General features: G+C 48.7%; 2 protein-coding genes across 5 annotated transcripts in view; one reads left to right on the top strand and one right to left on the bottom strand.

Annotated features, from left to right (window-relative positions):
- Positions 1 to 11,217, top strand: part of LOC148638872 (polycomb complex protein BMI-1-like) — a 30,189-nt gene extending 18,972 nt beyond the window's left edge. For 3 of the 4 annotated variants that reach the window (XM_088622965.1, XM_088622969.1, XM_088622967.1), the window contains 10 exons: positions 2,528 to 2,658; positions 3,399 to 3,495; positions 4,035 to 4,090; positions 4,958 to 5,008; positions 5,618 to 5,726; positions 5,916 to 5,961; positions 6,375 to 6,473; positions 7,077 to 7,157; positions 8,013 to 8,090; positions 8,208 to 11,217. In XM_088622965.1, the coding sequence (XP_088479091.1) occupies positions 2,528 to 2,658; positions 3,399 to 3,495; positions 4,035 to 4,090; positions 4,958 to 5,008; positions 5,618 to 5,726; positions 5,916 to 5,961; positions 6,375 to 6,473; positions 7,077 to 7,157; positions 8,013 to 8,090; positions 8,208 to 8,588 (1,129 nt within the window). In that variant the 3' untranslated portion in view covers positions 8,589 to 11,217. The remainder of the gene's footprint in view (positions 1 to 2,527; positions 2,659 to 3,398; positions 3,496 to 4,034; positions 4,091 to 4,957; positions 5,009 to 5,617; positions 5,727 to 5,915; positions 5,962 to 6,374; positions 6,474 to 7,076; positions 7,158 to 8,012; positions 8,091 to 8,207) is intronic. The other variant, XM_088622966.1, reaches the window with a different exon arrangement.
- A 504-nt stretch (positions 11,218 to 11,721) lies between these two features.
- Positions 11,722 to 15,453, bottom strand: LOC148638871 (CDGSH iron-sulfur domain-containing protein 3, mitochondrial-like). The gene is made up of 4 exons (XM_088622974.1): positions 15,337 to 15,453; positions 14,247 to 15,035; positions 12,598 to 12,714; positions 11,722 to 12,205 (listed from the first exon to the last, which is right to left on the bottom strand). The coding sequence occupies exons 2-4, from the start codon at positions 14,316 to 14,318 to the stop codon at positions 12,020 to 12,022; spliced, it is 375 nt and encodes a 124-aa protein (XP_088479100.1). The 5' UTR covers positions 14,319 to 15,035; positions 15,337 to 15,453; the 3' UTR covers positions 11,722 to 12,019.
- Between the last annotated feature and the right edge of the window lie 4,491 nt (positions 15,454 to 19,944).

The raw sequence follows: 19,944 nt of genomic DNA, 5'->3' as shown, positions 1-19,944 counted from the left end.
TCTAATGCACGAGATTAGCTGGTCGTGCACAACTGATGAGCGATGTGGCGGGTTCGGGCAGAGGAGCTCCTAACCCCACGAACCGCGGCTCCGGCCCGCCGTCAGAGCGCCTCTCCGGACACCTGCTGTCGCCTCAACGCGAGCGGTGACCGATTCTTAGTTAGAATTAGTTTTAAATCTGGGTTAATAATCAGATTGATGTTTTTATTGTTATGTTTTACGATGCGTTCAGGGTCTTTGTCCTGTACTAGCTGGTAAAGAGGATATTATACAGCAGAGCTGTGGCGCGGAAAGAGGTTTTCTCTGTGATCCTGCTGCCGGTCATTGACGAGAAACCGGAGATGGGTGCGTGAAGACGCACAACTCTAGAGACTTGTCTATAAATATTATAATCCCTCGCCTTGTCTGAAGATTACTTAATTCAATTACTGAACAAATCACCGCTCGGAATTTCAGATTTATAGACCACGCAGACTATGGAAGCGCAACCTCCGTTATTCTATCGCTTTATTAAACCCTGCGTGCCGTATCCACAGCGGTGGGACGTGTTGTTCACCGGCAGGACACACACAGAGGCTCTCCCCGCCGCCGAGATACTCTCACACGGGCTGGAGTCTCCTCTCAGCAGAATGCGTTTTGAGCTCCATTTGTGCAACTTGATCTGATTTGTCACGGCTCATCGCGCCTCTTGGCGCGCACGAGCAGTACCGCGAGCGGCTTAGCCTGCGGAGGTAATAAGGCGTTAAGCTCGGGGATAAATTCATTTGCGATCGGAGCAATTACACTGTACTCGACGGAATCCGCGCCACAAAACAAGATACAAATTACTGTTCAGTTTGCTGCTGCTGCTACTCTATACCTGATCCTCAACAGTTGGGCAATAGAGGAACAATCGCACCGCCTCCTGTGCAGAGATCGGTCTTCTTTATTAATTATTAATATCTGTTAAAAGTCTTTTAAATAATTCAAGCTTAACAAAACCTGAACAACAAATCCTTGCTGTTTCGTGTTTTAATTTTCGGTTTGTTTTGTTTGATCTTGGTGGCGCTGTTGGCTGGTGGTCAGGATGCATCTGTTACAGGTGGGGCACTGTGGGAGCTCCGACCCAGGCCAGTGAAAGGGGTTGGAGGGCATCCTGGACTCCAGTCCCTGCAATGCTCTGCAGGAAGGTCATGTTGTTTCATGCTGAAGAAGGCTGCAGGTCCTGCTGAAGAGCCTGAGGGAGTCAGCAGGTGTAGGCCACAGGGCTCCGTGTGCCCGCTGTGCCAGCTATGCCAGAGCCCCTGAGAGAGAAGATTCTTACCACCTGGTTTATTAAGGAATGCAGTTTTCACACGCAACCTGTTTCCCCTGCAACTAAAAAAAAAGTCGATTAAAATAATGTCCCCATTCCTAGTCCCAGGCTGGAGTTGAGTATGCGTGAGTGGGTTTTCTGGAACTTGCTCAATTTTCAGAAGATGAAGACTACTTAACTCGGGACAGTTTTATGCTTTTCCTCCTTTTTGACCTGGAAAACCTGCTTAGCTCCTTTTGCATTCAGTTAGCATTGCGCTGCCCGAGCCCCTGAGCGCTGGGATTCTGCTGGGCTTCGGGGTGGGGGCCCGCCGAGACAAACCCTCTGGGTGCTGTGGGGTCGTTGCAGTTTTCTCCCCACTGTGGGAATAAAGCACCCCCCCCCACCCCCCGCCAGCTCACAGTAGTCACAGATTTCCCAGGAGATCTGAACAGTGGCGAGTCGTCAGGCTGCAAAAGCTTGCTTCCATTCTGCACAGGCTGTGTTTTCAGTGCTGCACATGCTGTGCTGTCAGTAAACACCAGCAGTTGCCTTTCATCAAGCATATGACACTTTTTATTTTTCTGTGGTGCTGGCATTGTCGTGCTGTAATTGCGCTGTCCTGCTGGCAGGCTGCAAACAGAGCTGCAAGACCCCTTTTGAAACAGGCAGGGGAGGGGAGAGGGGTTACAGTTGTCTGCAGGCCTGAGTTTAGATACCTGTGGTGTCTGGCTGACTCTGACCAACGCCAAGCTGACGCCAGACCAGGTCTCTGCGGGCTCTCAGGGTGGCTGACCAGCATGGTCAGGACGTTAGTGGACTGAGAGCCGTCCCAGCCTTCACTTAGAAATGAGTTTCTACCTACACATCCCCTTCTGGGTGTGTTATGCAAAATGCAAGGCAAGGTACTGGCTGCGCTCTTTTCTCTGGCTTCGGTTTGACCTGTTACTTGAATTATAATCCCTCTGAGATATTGGTTTTATTGCTTTTAAGAGGGAGTTTAATCCTTTGCCATATGTCATATGTCATATGTGAAGAGGTGAGTTGAAACAGGTTGTAGACCTGTTGTTTAGGAGAGTCCCAGTCCTTTGGACTTTCAAACGGGGCCCAGAGATCTTGTTAATCTCAGATAATTAGGCCACTTGTTGTTTGTAAGTACAAGCAAGGTTTGTGATGAAACATTTGTAGCTTTCCTGGACCTGGGTTAGAGCCCTTATGAAAGAGATGAGAGCCCTGTTTTATTTTGTCTTGCAGATCCTCCAAGCTGGATAAGATGCACAGAACCACCCGGATCAAAATCACAGAGCTGAACCCTCACCTCATGTGTGCCCTCTGCGGCGGCTACTTCATTGATGCCACAACCATCGTGGAGTGTCTGCATTCCTGTATGTGTCCTGAGTCCTTCTGCTGCACACTCGTACAGGCATGATCCTGTCTCACACACACACACTCCCATCACAGTGTGATCCTGTCTCACACACACACATTCCCATCACAGTGTGATCCTGTCTCTCACACACACACTCACACTCACACACACACACACACACACACACACACACACACACACACACACACACACACACACACACACACACACACCCCACAGGTCTGATCCTGTCACACACACACTGTCGAACCACTATTCATGTTGTCACCAGTCATGCTGGAGATTCTCCTAAAACATTATTGAACATCTAATGATCAGGGCCACAGGTTATTTCCAATTCTTTAGAAAGTGCATGTCCCTCCTGAAAGTATTTAATTATAAATGGGATACTGGCTAAACCTGAATTTCTAGCAGCTTTTCCAGAGTCCCCCATCTGTGAAATTCTTATCATATAGTATTGACAAACCTTTCATGTATTTCATTTAATCATCGCTCCACTGGCCTGTATGACAACACCTTGAAGCCCTAACTCTCCTGGGAGGAAGCGATGGTAGAGAGGATTTCTTGCAGTAATTAATTTTGTGCAGGTGTTCAGAATTAACTGCATAGGTGTGGTCTTTCCTGTGTTGGCAGGGGGGATCTGTTACCTGTCAAGAGAATCACATTAGGAAAAAAAAATCCTTTTTTTGGTGCTTTCTTGGCTCAGAAATTGACCCTCTCTCTGTCTGTCCACAGTCTGCAAAACGTGCATTGTGGGATACCTGGAGACCAACAAGTACTGCCCCATGTGTGATGTACAGGTGCACAAAACCAGGCCCCTCCTGAGCATCAGGTAAGCGCACCTGCTGTGCAGTCGAGCAGGTGCAGGTCTGTCTGCAGGCACCCAGGAGAAAGGCTGTCTGTGCTGTAGGATCTTGAAATCTTCCCAGGATTTTGACTCAGCATACATCTTATCCATCCCATGGCACATTTCTCTTCCTGCTAGCTCCCTAATTACTTAATTGATAATTAGCAGGAGCAGCGTGACACTGGAGGTGGTGACTGTTAAAGAGTGCAGTGTAGTGGATAAGGAGGGCCACACATTTGTGTCAAGGTTTTGTACTGATCTAGTGAGAGAGAGGTTCTCAGCAGTGATAATCCATGAGCACTGTCTATTAAATAGAGAACGAGAGAGGAGCAGCTCAGTTCTGTAGTGCTCTGGGAATGACTTGAGAGGAGACAGACCCTGCTCCTGTCTTCTCAGATTTACATATCTCCGTTATCCAAGTCATCTTTTATTGTTAAAACTTTTCACTAACCTGTATATTCACATCCTGGGTGTGCTCTGCGTGTTAAATATATTTTAATTTGTTTTCCCATTTCTCTCTGAAGGTCCGATAAAACCCTGCAGGATATTGTATACAAGCTGGTCCCTGGACTCTTCAAAGGTGAGGTGGTCACTGCCCAACTCTGTCCCTCAGATGCCCGCTGTGATTAAGAGAATTAAAAACTCGCTGATCTCCTGGCTCCGTCACTCATCCCTTGTATGCATGACATCACACTCTCTTTGACATTAAATTCCTTGAAGCCAAATAGTGACACAACAGAAATCTTACTGGTGGGCTGCAAATGCCAGTGATGGTGGGTGGCTTCCTCATTCACGCGTCAGCAATAGTGAGGAATCGAGAGTCACAATTTGATCCTCTCCTATCTTTTGAGTCCCATGTGAAACAAATGGTTTCTCCTTAATTCTCCTTAGAAATATTGCCCATATAAGGCAATTTCTATCCATTTCTGGGTGCTTGATTCATGCATTTATAACATCATTCCCTCACTCTCTTTTCGGTAAGCTGCAATATGTCCAAAACAATGTGTCCAAAACATATGAAGTCACATTTTCAATATAACTAGCTTCAAACAATTTGGCTCCCTCAAACATCCTCCATGTCTACACTTGCTTGTGCTGCTACTTTCCTGCCCTCTGACCCTTCTTACCATAAGAATACAAACAGGCAAAAGCCCCCTGAGCTCTGCAGAATCTGAGACTTTGCAGTAACAAATTATTGCGTGATGGTGAGGTGCCTGTGGCAGTTCTGGATCACCTGCAGCGTGTAAAGAAAGTCTGCACCAGACCGAAGCCAGCAAAACTGGTCCTGTTAAACCTGTGACCACAGGCGGATTTCTCAGATTTGTGCTTTGTGTTCAAGCGCAGCTCCCCTGTGTCTGCGGTATGAGAGCAGGCGTGTTGCGCTGTTGCGTGTGCGGGGCAGCCGTGTTCCCTGTGTGACTCCGTGTCTGTCTCGCTCTGCTCACAGATGAGATGAAGAGGAGGCGGGACTTCTATGCAGCAAACCCAACAGCAGACAGTAGGTGTCGCTCTTCCTCCTTCTCTTTGTTAGTATAGGACAGAATATGCATAGAGAACATAAGAATATAAGGACTGATATAAATGAAAGAATGCCTCTCAGGTCCTTTTACTGATTTGGTTGTTTGTAGTTTTTTGATCCCAGAAACTCATCCAGCTATTTTCGCTGAAGATCACGGGGAGTGAGTGTAAGCACCACAGCTGGATAGTCACAGACAGCCTCGTGGCTCTCCATCTGAAGAAGAACCTCCAGTTCTCGGTTTTAAATGTATTTACTCTGAGCTTCCACTTGGGCACCTGGGTACGTGTGTCAGGGGAGAGACTGACGTAGCCCAGCGGGTCGATCTTGAGCGTCGCCAAGAGCAGGTTGTGATTGAACATCTGGATCTCAGTGGGACGGGACTCTGCTGGTGAGCTCCTCTGTCAAGACGGCTAGAGAGTCCTGCAGCCCAAAGATCAAGGATACAATGAGATCTGAGATCTGTTTCCAGCGTCACTGGGAGCGCCCCAGCTGTTTCTAGAATACTGTACCCAAGAGCACCTTGGGCAGAGATTATACTCTCCTCCCCTGTGATGTTTTCTGACCTGTGGTCTCCCTGTGTCATGTCAGCGGCCAACGGCTCCAATGAAGACCGGGGGGAGGTGCAGGAGGAGGAGAAGAGGATCATTGCGGATGACGAGATCATCAGCCTGTCGATCGAGTTCCACGAGGGCACCAGGTGAGAGGGCAGGGGTCCCGCCGTGCTGGCCCCTGGGCACCAGCTCTTTCCGGAGCCCCACAGGAGAGTGACCGACTCGGGTAGCCTCATCCCAGCCTTTTGTAGAGGTGATAGAGTTGATAATATACCGAGTGCAGCTCTCAGCTGTCACAGGTAATTGTGTCATCTCTGCACTTCTCTCGTTTGCAGAAACGAAAAGAAACTCCATGAGTCCAGAGAGTCAGACAAAGAAAAGGTGAGTGAATGTATCCTGATTGACCAAGAGTATTTTTCTTCATTGTTGTATGTGAAAACATTCAACTATTAATATGTAAAGCATTGCTTCTCTATCCAAATGTAAAGATCTTACTGATAATGTGAATTATTGTGCTTTTGAGTGAGGTATTACACCTGAACTGTTCCAGTAAATACTGAAATGAATTAATGGGTGCAAATGTAATCTTGTGGCTGAAAAAAAAATATCAGCCAAACATATAAATATGTATCATAGGTGAACTGCTACCAGGTACCAGGAAAAAGCATTTTAATATCACATTGCAACATTCATATTTTTTGGAACATCTCTGTTTGCATCTGTGTCTGCAGACAGCTCTGACCTCTGTGCTGTTTCCTCTGTAAAGTTAACCTTGTGTGTTTCTTTCCCATCAGGGTAACAACAAGCGCTTCTTGCGCTGTCCAGCAGCCATGACAGTCATGCACTTGGCCAAGTTCCTGCGCAGCAAGATGGACATTCCCAGCAACTACCGGGTACGTCTCGTTAGCAGGCTGGGGCCGGCCCAGCGCATTTTCACATAGAGCACTGCAGTGGGCCAATAACAATGCCCACCTGCCTGCTAGACCACTGTGACATGCAGGTACAGTGAGCTCATGTATGTGATAGTGTGAGAGTCCATTCCCAGTCCAATGATGTTAGTAATTACATTGCAGTTAATGGGTAAAGACTTGTGGTTTCACACTTGTATCTGTACTGAATTCAGCACTGTGTCAGCTGTACCATTGTTATAACATGTAAACATGCAAAACAAATCCTAGTTTGGCTCTGACCCAGTCAGTGCCCTGTGCAGCAGCATGTCAGTAACAGTTCAAATAGGTAGCTGTGTCAGCATGCATAGGCTGCAAAGAAAAAGGGTTTATTCAAAGCTTAAAGAAAAGAGACGCAATGTTTCAGCTGTGAAAGAAGGCTCCACAGCCGAAACATTGTCTCTTTTCTTTTCAGCATTGAATAAACCTTTACTTGCTCCACGTCAGTAACAGTGCTAACCGTGATAACCACTGGTAACTAGCCAACTGTCTGCGCTGCTGTGTGATTGAAGTCTCCTGTTCATAGAACTTGTCTTGTTTCTGTTGCAGATTGAGGTGCTGTATGAAGACGAGCCCTTAAAAGACTATTACACACTCATGGACATTGCCTACATTTACACATGGAGACGGGTGAGTTCTGTTCTCTTCTAAGCCTAATTTCCTTGTAGAACAATAATGAACAAGCCACAAGCAGAAAGCACAGCTGGGTCTCCTAGTAGGGTAGTATGTATCATCACACTTATTAGTAGCCTATTTCAAATGTGCATTTTTAACTGTATTGTTTATTATTGTGTGTGCGCTCTGGTTTGCAACCTAAGTCATCCTGCATGAGAACCTGCTAAATGAATAAAAATGCCCTTGCACAACATGCAGCCCTGGCGCTGGGCCCGTTTGCACTGGAGAGTACACACTCTAGCACAAGTGGTGTTGTGTCTGTAATATTAATACAGCTTTCCTCTGGGAATGATCACCTCCATTCCTCTTGAAGGGCTGGGTTTAGAGGACATGTAGCTTTTAAGTTCAAACCACACGTGCAGCAGACCTGGAGAATCAATCAGGGCTCAGGTCCAAGGTGCTCCTCCTGTTCCCAAGTGAAGGAGATTCTAGCTCCTGCTGCCAAGGGAGCCCTTCAAGTATGCTGTTCCAGACAAGCTTCTTTTTCAGCTGTTCAGTTTCCTACTAGAAGGAAGTACGAAAACATCTGTAATATTGTGTGTGCTGTAATATTGTTAGAATATCATCAGACCAGTGGAGGCCCTGTTATTGTCCCCAGTACAGCAGAGAGCATGATTGCATCAATGAAAGCAAAAGGTCTGCAAAGCCAATTAGACATGACAATTATTAGACATTGCAGAAGCATGTGGTCCCAGTATGGGAAACAGATAACCCTGAAGGCCTGGGCAGTGTCCGTCTGCTGCAGTGCTGTGGACTGAGGTGGCTGTGGTCAGCGTGGGGTGGAATCTGACCTGTGCCTCTGTTGATCAGAGCACACTGCAGGTTCGTCCAGCTGCGGTGCTCCTCTTGGACTCAGGAGGTGTCGGGAACAAACCAGTCAGCCAGAAGGTAATGGATTCCCTGGGGTCGTCTGAGGAAAGACTGGCCCGGGGCTGGTGTGGGGGTCTCCACTCGTGCGCAGGCTGGCTGGAGTTCTGACGTGCTTGTGCCTCTTGTCCCTTGCAGAACGGCCCCCTTCCCCTGCAGTACCGGGTGCAGCCCACCTGCAAGCGCCTCAAGCTCGCCCAGCCCCCTGCGGCCAACTCGGACGGCATGAACACCAGCGCCAACTCGGAGAGCGAGTCTGCCAGCGACAAGGCCAGCAGCCCGGCCACGCTGCCCTCCTCCTCCTCGCCGCTGCCCAGCCCCGCGCCCCCCAGCCCCAGCCCCCGGCCCGCCCAGCCCACGCCCCCGCCACTGCTCAACGGGGCCCTGAACTGCCGCCAGCTGTCCCCCCCCGCCGGCCGCGGACGCAAACTGACTGTCAATGGGGGCTCGGGCGCCGGCGGGGGGGGCAGCGGCGTCGGCCCAGCAGTAGCCACAGCCACAGCCTCCCCCCTCGGCTGAACGGACCGATTCCCCCCCGCCCGCTGCCCCCTAGAGGCTGGGAGCTGAAGGACTCTGCTGGGCTCAGCCCAGGCAGCCTCGACCTGGCCGTCCTCCTTGTTCTGCTCCCACGGACTGCTGCAGATGGGGTCCTGCGCTGCGTCTCTTGGACTTTTGACCTTTATCTGGGGGGAGGGAAGGGTGTGACTCCAGAGGGGGGTGGAAGGTGGGGGGAGGCCGTACTTCAAGAAGAGTGAGTGAGAGGTTCTTGTAATTGCAAATAATTCTCCAGTCCTACCTGTGTCCATGTCGATCTGCATATATACAGTGCATTCTATGTATATGTCTGTATATATAGGAGTGCATGAGTGTATATATTCACTCTTTAACCAGAGCATGTGTGTATATATATATAATTATACATATGTATATACAGTATATGCATAGATATTGCCTTCTCATTAGTGAGTAGAGAAAGATTTTGAGTTAACCTGAATTTCCTGTTTGTTTTCCATCAGAACAGCTGTTGTTATTCTGTTCTTGTCCTTGAGTGTTGCTCAGGCTCGTGGCTCGCTGGTGGGAGGGGGTTGAGGGCGAGAGACAGACAAGTCCCAGAGCAGCCCGGGCGCTGGGGTTTGAGTGTGCTGGACAGGTCTGCAGCCCCGCGGATGTGTGGAGGAAGTAACCGCGCGGCCGGTAGAAGCAGAGCCGAACCCACCTGGACTCCAGTCGCTGCCTCTGGCCGAAGCCAAACTCTCCCCTCACCTCAGGATCGCTCCACTGGGAAAGCAGAGCCACAGAGCGCTGCCCCCTGCTGCTTCCGAGAGCTAATGAATGGGGGCGGACAGTGATTGACAGTGAGCTCCAGCTTTCGGGTGGTGCAGCCTCTCCTCTGGATCTCCAATGTGCTGTGTGGTTATGGACGTGTGGCCAGCTGACAGTCCTGATCGAGACCAAAGATGGTGTCATGTCCGGGCAGTACAGAACAACTCCTCGACAGTTCCTCAGATTCTTTTTTTGTATTGTGTGTGTATATATATTTTAAGGATTTTTTAAAATACATTTCAAAACCTTTCTAAATCTTGATTGCGAACACCAGAGGGAGAATATCAGCTGTTCACTCTCCTCTCCACATTATTTCAGCACAGGCCAACAGGGGGCGCTAGAAATCACAGGTGGCTCAGTTGTCAACCCTCAAGTCCGGAGAGCCAACTCGCCTTTCGGCACTGGACAGGACCCTTTTGGTTTGTCTCAGTGTTATTCAGCTGTAAATAGAAAAATATCAGCTCTATCGCCCCTTTCTTCAGCTCCTCCAGGCTGAGTAAGAGGTTCTGTTCCTGCTCGCCACTTGAGCCTGGTTTCCTCTTCCTGCTGCATGGAGACATGACTGATCAGTTCCCTCCATGTGTGAAGGGTTTATGAAATAAACCTCCAACTTCCGTTTGTTCTGAAAACAGTTTTTGAAGTTACCTAGGATGCTTGAAGGGGAAAAAAAAAGAACTGGATTTTATTTTTTAAATCCCAAATTTATTTTGAGCGATCTGTCACCAAGTGATGCTTATAAACAACCCCTACAGACTGAAGAGATTCACCACCAGCCTGTGTTCCCATCGGCGCTGTGCTTGCACACCCCTACAGATCTCTCCTGCTTCCGCATTGCAGAGACCAGCAGCGTTTGTGTTTGTTAACAGAAGCTCTGGGCATAATAGCACCTGTAGCTGGTCTGACAGTGGGCTGTCAGCGCAGACTGGCCCCCTTTCCCTCAGCCGTGTGTGGGGTGCAGTTCAGAGGTACACATCCTGCAGCAGGGAGCTCTGTGCTCAGAACACTGTATGCTCTGTGCAGGGAGCTCTATGCTGGGAACCCTGGTATCGTGAGCTCTGTGCTTGGATCCCTGTCTACACTGTGCTGGCAGCTCTGTGCCAGGAGCCCTGTGCACATAGCTACACAGTTTTGCGCTTCACCGTGTCTCTGGGCTTTTCATTTCAACTGTGTCCTGAAATATATAATTGAAATGATTATTGGCTTAGCTGAACAGTTAAATCCTCCATAGAGCTGAAAGGCCCAAATGTGCAAGGCCAGAGGTGTGATCTCCTGAGGGGAGTCTCAGCTCATTTGAGCTAGTTGTTGCTTTCCTTCTGTCTGTATCTCACGTTCAGGGCACCTGGACTCCTACAGGAGTGTAAGGGCATCATGGCGAATTACACAAGTGAAAACGTAGGTCTGATTTAGCCATGCAGAGTCACCTGGGACGAATGTGCTAAAAACCCTGTGGCTCTGTCTCTCTGGCTGCAGGTTAATGCCCATTCACAACACCACCCAGAACCTGAGCTGGGAGGGCTGAGGATCAGTGTGTCCTCTGAGCGTCGCACTTATTTCGCAAACTACAGGACTGAGGGGAAGAAGGAAATGGACTTTTAAAAATCTATAATGACAAAACTGTACAAACTAAATGGTACAACCAAAATATATTGCATCTTGTACAATGTTACATTTCATGTAATATATTACAGTTAGCCTAAATGGTTATTGTAAAAAAGGAAAAAGAAGTCAGACTATCCTGGTTTGTAAATGTAATAAAAGATTTTTTGTGAGGGAGTATGAAATAATTTTTTGTACCTAAATAAAAGAATACATCTTTGTGGCATAACGTTGTTAGTGCTTCCTTAACTGACACTGAGCCTCCACAGTGTCGGTCACCCCAGGCATGCGAGAGCCCTCCTGAGCCCCCACTCTGCTAGACAGCCTCACCAGCAGCTGCTGGGGACATTAGTCTACTGCCAGTACAGCATTGTACAGTCTGTACCCCTGACCCTGCTGGCGGGCCAGTCGGTGTGTCTGCGGTCTGACCCCGGTTCTGACTGGTGACAGGCCAGTCGGGGTGTACCCCTGACCGGAGTTCTGACACACCTGCTAAGCCGTACTGAGAGACTGGGAGAGCTTTACTGACAGGAGAACGGAGAAGGGCAGAGCCCAGTCTGGGAGGAGGGAGGCTGTGACAGCACCAGGGACAGTCTGACTGGGAGAACCCGGAGTCTCTGTAGGCCCTCAGGATCTTCTGGCTTTGTGTTCGTTACATTAAATGTACCAGAATCTCAAGACATGGCAGGTGGGGAATTTTAGTGTTGTGAAAAGTAATGCAATGACTGCCATATCACATGTATTGAACACTTTCATTGCAGAGAATAACTTTACAGCAGACCTGAAACATCTCTACAGTCGGCCAAGAACAGTCTGTTTTTTTACAGTGACAATCTTAACATTCTTTAAAAACTGAATTCAGTATTGAGACACGTGTCTGCCACCCCTGTTAGCGCAGCAGACGGCTGATTTAAGCTGTGTAGGAGAGATTCCAGCACAGGGCAGCCTGCACAGCTGTACCCGGAGCCTGAGGCTTGTTGACCCCTCAGCGGCAGGACGCCCGATTCCCGGGGCTGGACGTCCTCTCCGCCTCACAGCAGCTCGGGGGAGGGGGTCTCGGCCTGCTGCACGAAGTCCAGCTTGTGAGTCCCGTCGCAGAAGGGGGGGCGGGCTGTCTGCTTGCAGCCACACAGCCAGGCGGTGGCGTCCTGCTCCACGGTGAAGCGAAGGGGCGACAGGCCAGGCGCCAGCTGCTTGTGAGTCCCGTCGCAGAAGGGCTGCAGCAGAGACCAGGCAGGAGGGGGTGTTAACGGGGCCACATGGTTCACAGGAAACGAGACGTTAAACACCCTGACTACAGGAGCGCGTGACAGCCTGAAGGCCAGAAACTGAGGACATGCAGAGGCGAACGTTCAAGGTGTACATCATTTAACTTCTGCAAGGCTGCTCTGCTCGAAGGGCCTGTGATTCTCAGCCAGAGTGCAGCAGATGAGCTAAGCTGTGCTGTGAACAGCTGAGCTGGAGCTGCACCACAGTCAGTGCCTCCACACTCAGCGATGAAGGTGCTGTGTTTAACCTCAGTGGAGCTTTGGAAACCTCCAGTGTCACTGATCCAGCAGACTTGAGCCCAAAGCTGGTGAAGTGGGCTGTGGGCTGTGTGGAGCCTCACCTGGTTCTTGCTGTGGCCACAGGAGCACCAGGAGTATCGTTTCCCTGCCTTCAGCTCCACCTTGTAGGGCTGTTTGGCTGCAATGACCGGCGCAGGGCTGCTGGACAGCGGCTGCACCTGCACAGAGAGACATTTTCCCCGAGTTGCACTTTTCCATCTAATCACATTTGCCTTGGAACGGAGGCTGTTTCTTGCTCTTAAAACAGAGCCCATCAGAGAAGTTTCCCGCAAAGCGACCGAAGTCAGTGAGCCACCTGCTGCAGGCGACTCTCGGCGGACCGCGGCGGAAGCTCGGCTAGAGGGCGCTCGTGTCCCAGCCGCCGGGGGTCTCGCGGACAGGACCCTCTCCTGTAGAGGTCAGACCCGTGCGTGAATTACTCGAAAACCGTTTGCAATCTTGAAAGCTTGTTTGATTATCAATATTTCACAAGTATTCTGATTGGAAAGAAAACACGCATTAACCTACATTTCACCACCAAAGACATATATCTTCGCTAATCAGATTCTGTTTCTCACCTCAAAGCATTCCGCCTTTAAAACCGGTGATTAACGGTCACCCGCGGGGAATGTCTCTCGGAAGGGCCTCTCTGTGATCCCAGTAATTTATAGTAATTAGAGGCCCGCTAATGAAATATGCCCTGCGGGCAGAGAATCTGTAAGCTACAGCCGGCGAGCGTGTGAGAGTGTCGGGATGTTACAACAACTATGCGCAAGAGCGCGAGATGAGAAGCACGCGGGTGTGTTTGATTAAGGACGTTTGTCTTGTTTTTTTTTTTCCCTCGAGATCAGTCCATCAGCGCTCATCAGCTCAGCTGTTTAGCCTCCCGCTGCCTTTTCTACCTGTCACGGGACGTCTACATGAGCAAACTGACCGTCTCCGGCCTCCTGCAAGAGACAGGATGTCGGAATAATAATCAATTAATAATAAACCAGGGCTGAGGAATCAGCCACACGTTTCCATGATCAAGTGCGACGTCAACAGCCCATGACAGGACAAGGGGAGATCTCTCTTATCTCTGTGCACGCAAGACTTCATGTGTCGCCTGTCCAAACCCCAGACTTTGTCGCGTATGAACTCGACAGCAGGCGTCCCATCTTTTGCATTTAGCTCGGGTAAAAACAGCAACATCGGCAGCCGCGTCAGTTCTGGTGCAGCCTCCTGTCCGCGTGCAGACGGGCGAAGTCCAACGACTTTCCCTCGCGATCCGTCTCGAGGGCAGGGGCGGACCGCCACACACGAGCCCCCTTAACTTGTCTGCTGCTCGTCTTAAAACGAACGAGACGTCTTCGGATCGTGATGCGGGATAAACACGAGTACGGTGCTTGTATTTACGACACAGATGATTCCCCGTTTTTACCATTTTCAACAGGATGGCATTTTCTGCAATACCTCAGCAGGAGACGCGGGGGAGCTCTTAGCCAGCAACTTGCTCTACGTAAAGAACACATTTTAGACGTGTTCCTCTGTACTCCTGCAAACATGTCATATTCGTCGGCATTTAACGGCCCTCTCTGTTTAGACACCGCTGTAATTGCACCCTGAAAACAGACCAGCTTAAAATCTAAGAAGCTGATCAAGTGGCAGCTCGGTGTTCGCCGGTACTGCCCGTGTGCTGCGGAGCTCGGCAGCTCCGACAGCCTTGACTCACCCGGAGCCTGCAGCCGTGCCCCACGAAGGCCGCCGGACTCGCATTGCTCAGCGCCAGCCTGTAGACGCTCATCTCCGCCGCAGCTGCAGGTCAGGGCAGAGCCGCAGGACTGGGCGGCACTGGCGGGGCCGTGCGGGGCACACAGACTGCTGACAGAAGGTTCCGCTTGTCTGAAGATGCGTTCCCTGATGGGCTCCGCTCTAACTGACCAAAAACAGATTTTTCCTTTGTGAAAAAATCTCGAGTAGCTTAAGTAAGACGTACACCGAATTTCTAAACGAATGCGAACTACATTATCGGCGTGCTGGAAGTCCGTGACGGAGGGTGCAGTGTTCTGTCTGCTAAGGTTAACCTCTGCTTTCTTCCAGCTCCAGATCCGGGCTTGCTGCTGGTACGGTGTAACGTCGTGGTAGAAAATGTCCAGGTCAGAGCGGGGTGTGACGCCCTCCTGATCTCCTGTCTTGATTTCAGAGGGGTTCTGGGTGGGCCTGTCACCGCGAATCACTGCTCGCTGTCTATGCAGAAAGGGACCAGTGTCAAGGAGCAGGGCCTCCTCGGAGCTCCCCAGCAGACAGAGACGAGGGCTTTAGTAAGGTCAGAGAAGGTCGTGCAGACTGTTGAGCTCCCAGCCTGTTTCCTGCTGCAGTGAAGGTGATTTCAGTTGTGTCTCCCGCGGGAGCTCATCAGCAAGGGCAAGGGGATGCTCTCCGCTGGACCCTCTGACTGGAGTATAGAGCTGATCCGGGATCTCTGCACCCCAAAAAAACTAACAAGCCAGGTGCCAAAAGTCTACAAGGAGAAAAAAACCGGCTGTATATCGCCCTCCTGTGGCGCACGTAGGCATTACATACACAACCTCAGAAAAGTGGGTAAATGATACAGTAAACTATTTAGGCTACATATTTCTAATAGCACAAACGAGTACGTATCTAATCATTAAGAAGAATAAAATACAATGATTTGTTGTCACCATCGATGGGTTTAGTTTTTTTTTTACTTTTTTGTAAAGAATAAAAAATGTATTACTTTTTTAATGTAGTATTAACGAGAAATGTATAAACTGGGAAACTCGGGGATATTATAAACCTACCTGTTCTTGGTAAATGGTGAGGTCGCCAGTATATCCGACTGAATGGAATCCCACTTAACCCCGTTGCTAGGCACCGCGGAACAAGCTTCGCGGCGTCGCTATGGATACGGCAGGATTCCACGTGAAGCTGAGAGCCTCGTGCTTGTCTGCGTTAATTGCCAAACAAAGTGCAGGAATGTGTTCAGCTGACGTCATAAATACAGCACCGCTGGGCTAGAAATACGCGTTTCTGTATGAAAAGTTAGGGAATAAATTATTAAAACTTAAACCGTTATACAAATCAAATCAAAACACTCCACACAAGTTCAAAAGAAATGGCTATAAAACTCCTGAGTCAGGCGTGTGGGCTGGATCCTCCTGATCTTGTAAAGGCGGCTGTTGTAGTCGACCTAAACCACCGCGTCTACTGTGACTATTGTGAGTTAGCCCACACATCTCTCCCCGCTGGCTCTTCTCAAAGAATCGTTTTAAGTGTTTTAAACTCAAGTCCTCCCCCTTGTCACGTCCGTGAAATTCCGTGTTGTGTCAACTGTTTTTCGCTCTATTTAAACATTTCAATCTGAGCTCTCGTTTCAAACGTTATGGTGGACTATTTCAGGTTACAATGCAATAGTTCAACACTTAAATAGACGAATTGGGTTTTGTCGTTCTCTCGACAGCTCGACAGGGGGCGGCAGCGGGTCACATCGCGGACCCTGTGTGTTGGTTTCTCTTGTCACGCAGATCAGACGGACATACCTCTGAACGAGCACCTTGGACGTTTACTTATTCTAAACACAGCGATTACTCTGAAAATCAAATCCTAACTAATCCGTGGATCTCGTCCAGCCGTTTTTTGAAAACACCCGTGTACCAGCTTTGACAGCACAGCGGGCCAGATAGTTCCCGGCGCCTACACCCCTTTGTGTAAAGTGCTGCCTGTTCTTCCCCCCGAGTCTGTGATCCCTGGCTCGTCTTTCCCTCTTCTTTCTGAAGTATACTTGGTTGACTCTGTTAAGGGTTGAGGATAATTAAATCGAGCCGACCGGTTTTATTTTGTCATCCCTGAGCTTGATTCGTGAGGACAGCAGACACTAGAGAGGAGGTACAGCGGTCCTTGCTCATATCTCTGTGCCACACCAGGTAGTTAATCGCTCCAATCTGAGAATTCATCCCTAATGTTTTTTATTCATGAACTAATTATCAATTCAAATGTGGCTTTGAAAGCCCAGTACCGGAAATTCGATTCTCTTTCATGACAACCTTTATAAAACCCTTTCCCCAAAAATCTCAGTATACCGTATGTTCCGTTTGTAGCCATCCCTGCTTGTAATTACGATACTAATGGTAGCAAAAACGAGTCATGAAAAATTCGGAAACATCTGTTTTAGCTGTTTTTTTTATGAAAGGGTTTTTAATTCTGATCATAACTTTTGGGTTAAAATTTGGGATCTGTATTTTACCTCTACTGCACCTGCGATAGACATTCGGAACAATGTTCGGAAAAAGTGGTTGAATGACGCGATTTAATCCCAGATGAAAGAAATAATAGTCTGAGAAACATATTGTAAAGAAATCCAGAAATTGTTACTACTGTTCGTATGACATAATTCTGAGAGTTAGACCTGTGAGAAAAATTCAATCGCTTTTTTGAAACTAGGATTGACATACAACGTCATTTCAACAAAACAAAAATACAATTGCGCTTTGTGACTTCAGCAGAGTTTGAGCTATTGTAATCGATTTGAATATTTTTAACGTGTTGGTAACCGTATTTAAGATGTAGTAATGCCCGTCGCTTGATGACGCTTTATCGCCTTCAAAAGTGGTTAGAAAAAGTAACAGACATGACGTAACAACATTCTGCAACAGCATCGTTGCTCTCCTACTCCAAAGAAGCTGCGAGGAATGTTTTTCTCGACGAATTCTGGATTTATCTCCGAATCCAGAGTAGTTTGAAATGCGTCTCTGCAGAATCAAGTTTCCGGGTGATCCAGACCTCTCTTTGGACGGAACCTTAACCGAGCCGCGAAATGGTCACTTTTTAGCTCAAATCCCGCTCAGGGCGTGACTCTCACGCGCGTATTTAGGCGCGTGTTGCTCGCTGAGACTGTAGCGGGCCTGCAGGAGGGATCGGCACACTATAAGAATACAAGGGAAATTCACTGGAGAAACACGGGCTTTAATAGATACCTACCTTAGGCAGACTTTAGACGCGGCTATTCAAGACCGACGTCTTAAAGACACGAACGACGAGGTAATTATCTGGACTTTTATTTATTCTATAAACACAGCGATTTGTGCAAGGAAAATAAACTGTCGAGACTTTTTTTTTGGCGCAGGGGGGAAGTCGATTAATAGCAGACCCATAAGTGGCTTTCAAAACAATTTCATAATCAGCAACATATGTCTATCTCGGTAATCTGCGATTTCTTGCTCTTATCGAGTTACCCCGGAACGTGCTTTCTCTGCGCCCACTCGTCCTGGGCCGTTACTGGCGGCACCTCCCCCAGGCGCGGAGGACGGCAACGACTGCCGGCTCCTGTCCAGAAGTGACCGGATTTCATACTCCGCGCCAGCCGCGGGCTGGGATAAGCTGTTCTATCCTCACGTGCTCCGTGTAGCCCGGGACGATGCCCGCGACCGCGGCGAAGCTCTTTGCTTTAATATGTCGTTAGTTTTTAAGCGACCTGATTTCCTGTCGCTGGCTGCTCTCCTATGAACGTTCCTCAATGACCGGTATTAAAAGGACGGAAGTTTGACGCAGCGCGTTCTTGTGGACAGGACGGACTGTAGTTGTCTACTTGATCTGTTTTTCCGTTTCATTATTGAAGTGGAGGCTTAAAGAGTATACTGAGGATTTTAAATGCGTGTTTGAGATGCTACCTAATTGTATGTACGTGTTCGAATGTTTCCATCTAAAATTACATTTCCTTTGTAATTGGTAACGGTACGTCTATTACACAGGAGCCCATAATTTACAGGCACTTAAACTTTGCACAAACAGGATTACAATGAATTTCACTATCCATACCGAATTTAATTGATATCTCTTCTTAGAGTAACTTCATGTTTCAATGTGAGACTAAGATTACGGCTTCTTGGTGAGCTGAAAGAGCGTGTGAAGGATTTTCGGGTTTTTTTTTCGGTTTCCAATGGATTTGTAAACGTCCGCTATACAACAAATAAACATGATTCCGCGAGACACATGATCCACGTGGTTAATGTATAGACTAATTATGCTGTACAATACAGAGTGCAAAGAAAGGCTTTTATGCAAGTATTTAAAATCAGGATTTCATTACATTGTCGGTGTAAGCGGTGGATTAATTAATTCTCCTCCTCCCAGTGCTGAAGCATTTAGTCAAGATTCTCCTGCCTGACGGACAGGAGAGCACCGGTTCAGAGGAAAATGTTTTTTTTTTCCCGAGATGCTACCTTTCCAGGCGACATTACTGACAAAATGACAGACGCGAGAAAAAACTTATCCCGTCAGCTGCCGTTTTATTGAATCGCTTTAGATGACGTATTCACGCGTTCAATCGCGCTCTCCTGTTGGAGGCAGGTAACTCGATAGCCCCACATCCTGCGACTCTTAACCCGGGTCTGCTGCAGAAGAGCCGCGCTCGTAGCGGAGGCGCCCAGCTGCTCTGTGGAGCCGCTGGTCTGGGAAGGCGCGCGACAGCGAGGTTAAGAAACCCGATTACAGCACAAGAGCCCGCAGACAGCCCGAGCTGGTCTCCTGCAGCACGCGGAGGGCACTACACCAGATATTTCACATGCAGTTGGCCAGTTTCGTAGCCTATACTCTGCATGTCATGTTTCCTGTCGAAAACGACCAGTGCAGTCGGTCCTCGTGGGGGTCCTGGTCGAGTGTTTGACTCCACCTGAAGATCGGCCGGTCGGGCTGTGGAGCAGTAACTGCGGTGCTCAGGCCGCCTGCCTGTGGCTGCTAGCGAGGGAACTAACTAGAACAATTGCACATGGTTTCCTCGTCCGCTTTGCGTGTAAATATTACAGCGGGTTTCTCATCTATGTTTTTAGAGGATCGTGAACCGCACTGTACAGAAAAAATAACTCAAAAGGGAAGCTTTTAAATAGCACAGACTTTATTGGCTACAAAAAAGTTTCCAGTTTCACACTGATGTAATAAAATATTTGAACCTTGTGTTCAACATAACTTCCTCTATACCTTTCCATTCTTTAATAACCCGAATAATCAAACGAGTTTAAATTGGCATGTTATTCAAACTGAAGTCTTTTGTTTAGCGACGTTATCCCCTGCAGCTTTCCCGAACATACAATCGAACAATACAAAAAATATTCTGCTTAGTGAAAGCAAATGCGATCAATCAGACGAAAGAACAATCTCCGAATTCTGCGCGCTGCGTTCGGCCGCGGCATGTTGAAGAGGTTTTGGCTGATGTGAGCTCGAATTTAATCCGCAGTATTTCAGGGTTGCTGGGGGTGGGGTGGTGGAGGAGGGGTCATTAAGATGAAATGTTTTAGCTCTATTCTGTTCTTTCTAGGCGACGTGTTTACATTCAACAGCGCCTTTTGTTTTTGGAGGCACATCTCGTGAACGGTTCCAGGCCCTACCCCCGCGCGCTCGCCCCGCGCCCCTCCCCC

Source organism: Lepisosteus platostomus, chromosome 28, assembly GCF_059453375.1.
Source record: "Lepisosteus platostomus isolate fLepPlt1 chromosome 28, fLepPlt1.hap1, whole genome shotgun sequence".
NCBI lineage: Eukaryota > Metazoa > Chordata > Actinopteri > Semionotiformes > Lepisosteidae > Lepisosteus > Lepisosteus platostomus.
Note: the sequence above shows the minus strand (reverse complement) of the source record. Positions and strands in the feature narration are given on the sequence as shown.

Excerpts from the sequence above, each read along its gene's own strand:
- LOC148638871 (XM_088622974.1), bottom strand. The coding sequence starts at position 14,318 with ATGAGCGTCTACAGGCTGGCGCTGAGCAATGCGAGTCCGGCGGCCTTC. Across the intron at positions 12,715-14,246 it reads GGCACGGCTGCAGGCTCCGG|GTGCAGCCGCTGTCCAGCAG; the intron begins GTGAGTCAAGGC and ends CTCTCTGTGCAG. Across the intron at positions 12,206-12,597 it reads GTGGCCACAGCAAGAACCAG|CCCTTCTGCGACGGGACTCA; the intron begins GTGAGGCTCCAC and ends TCTCTGCTGCAG.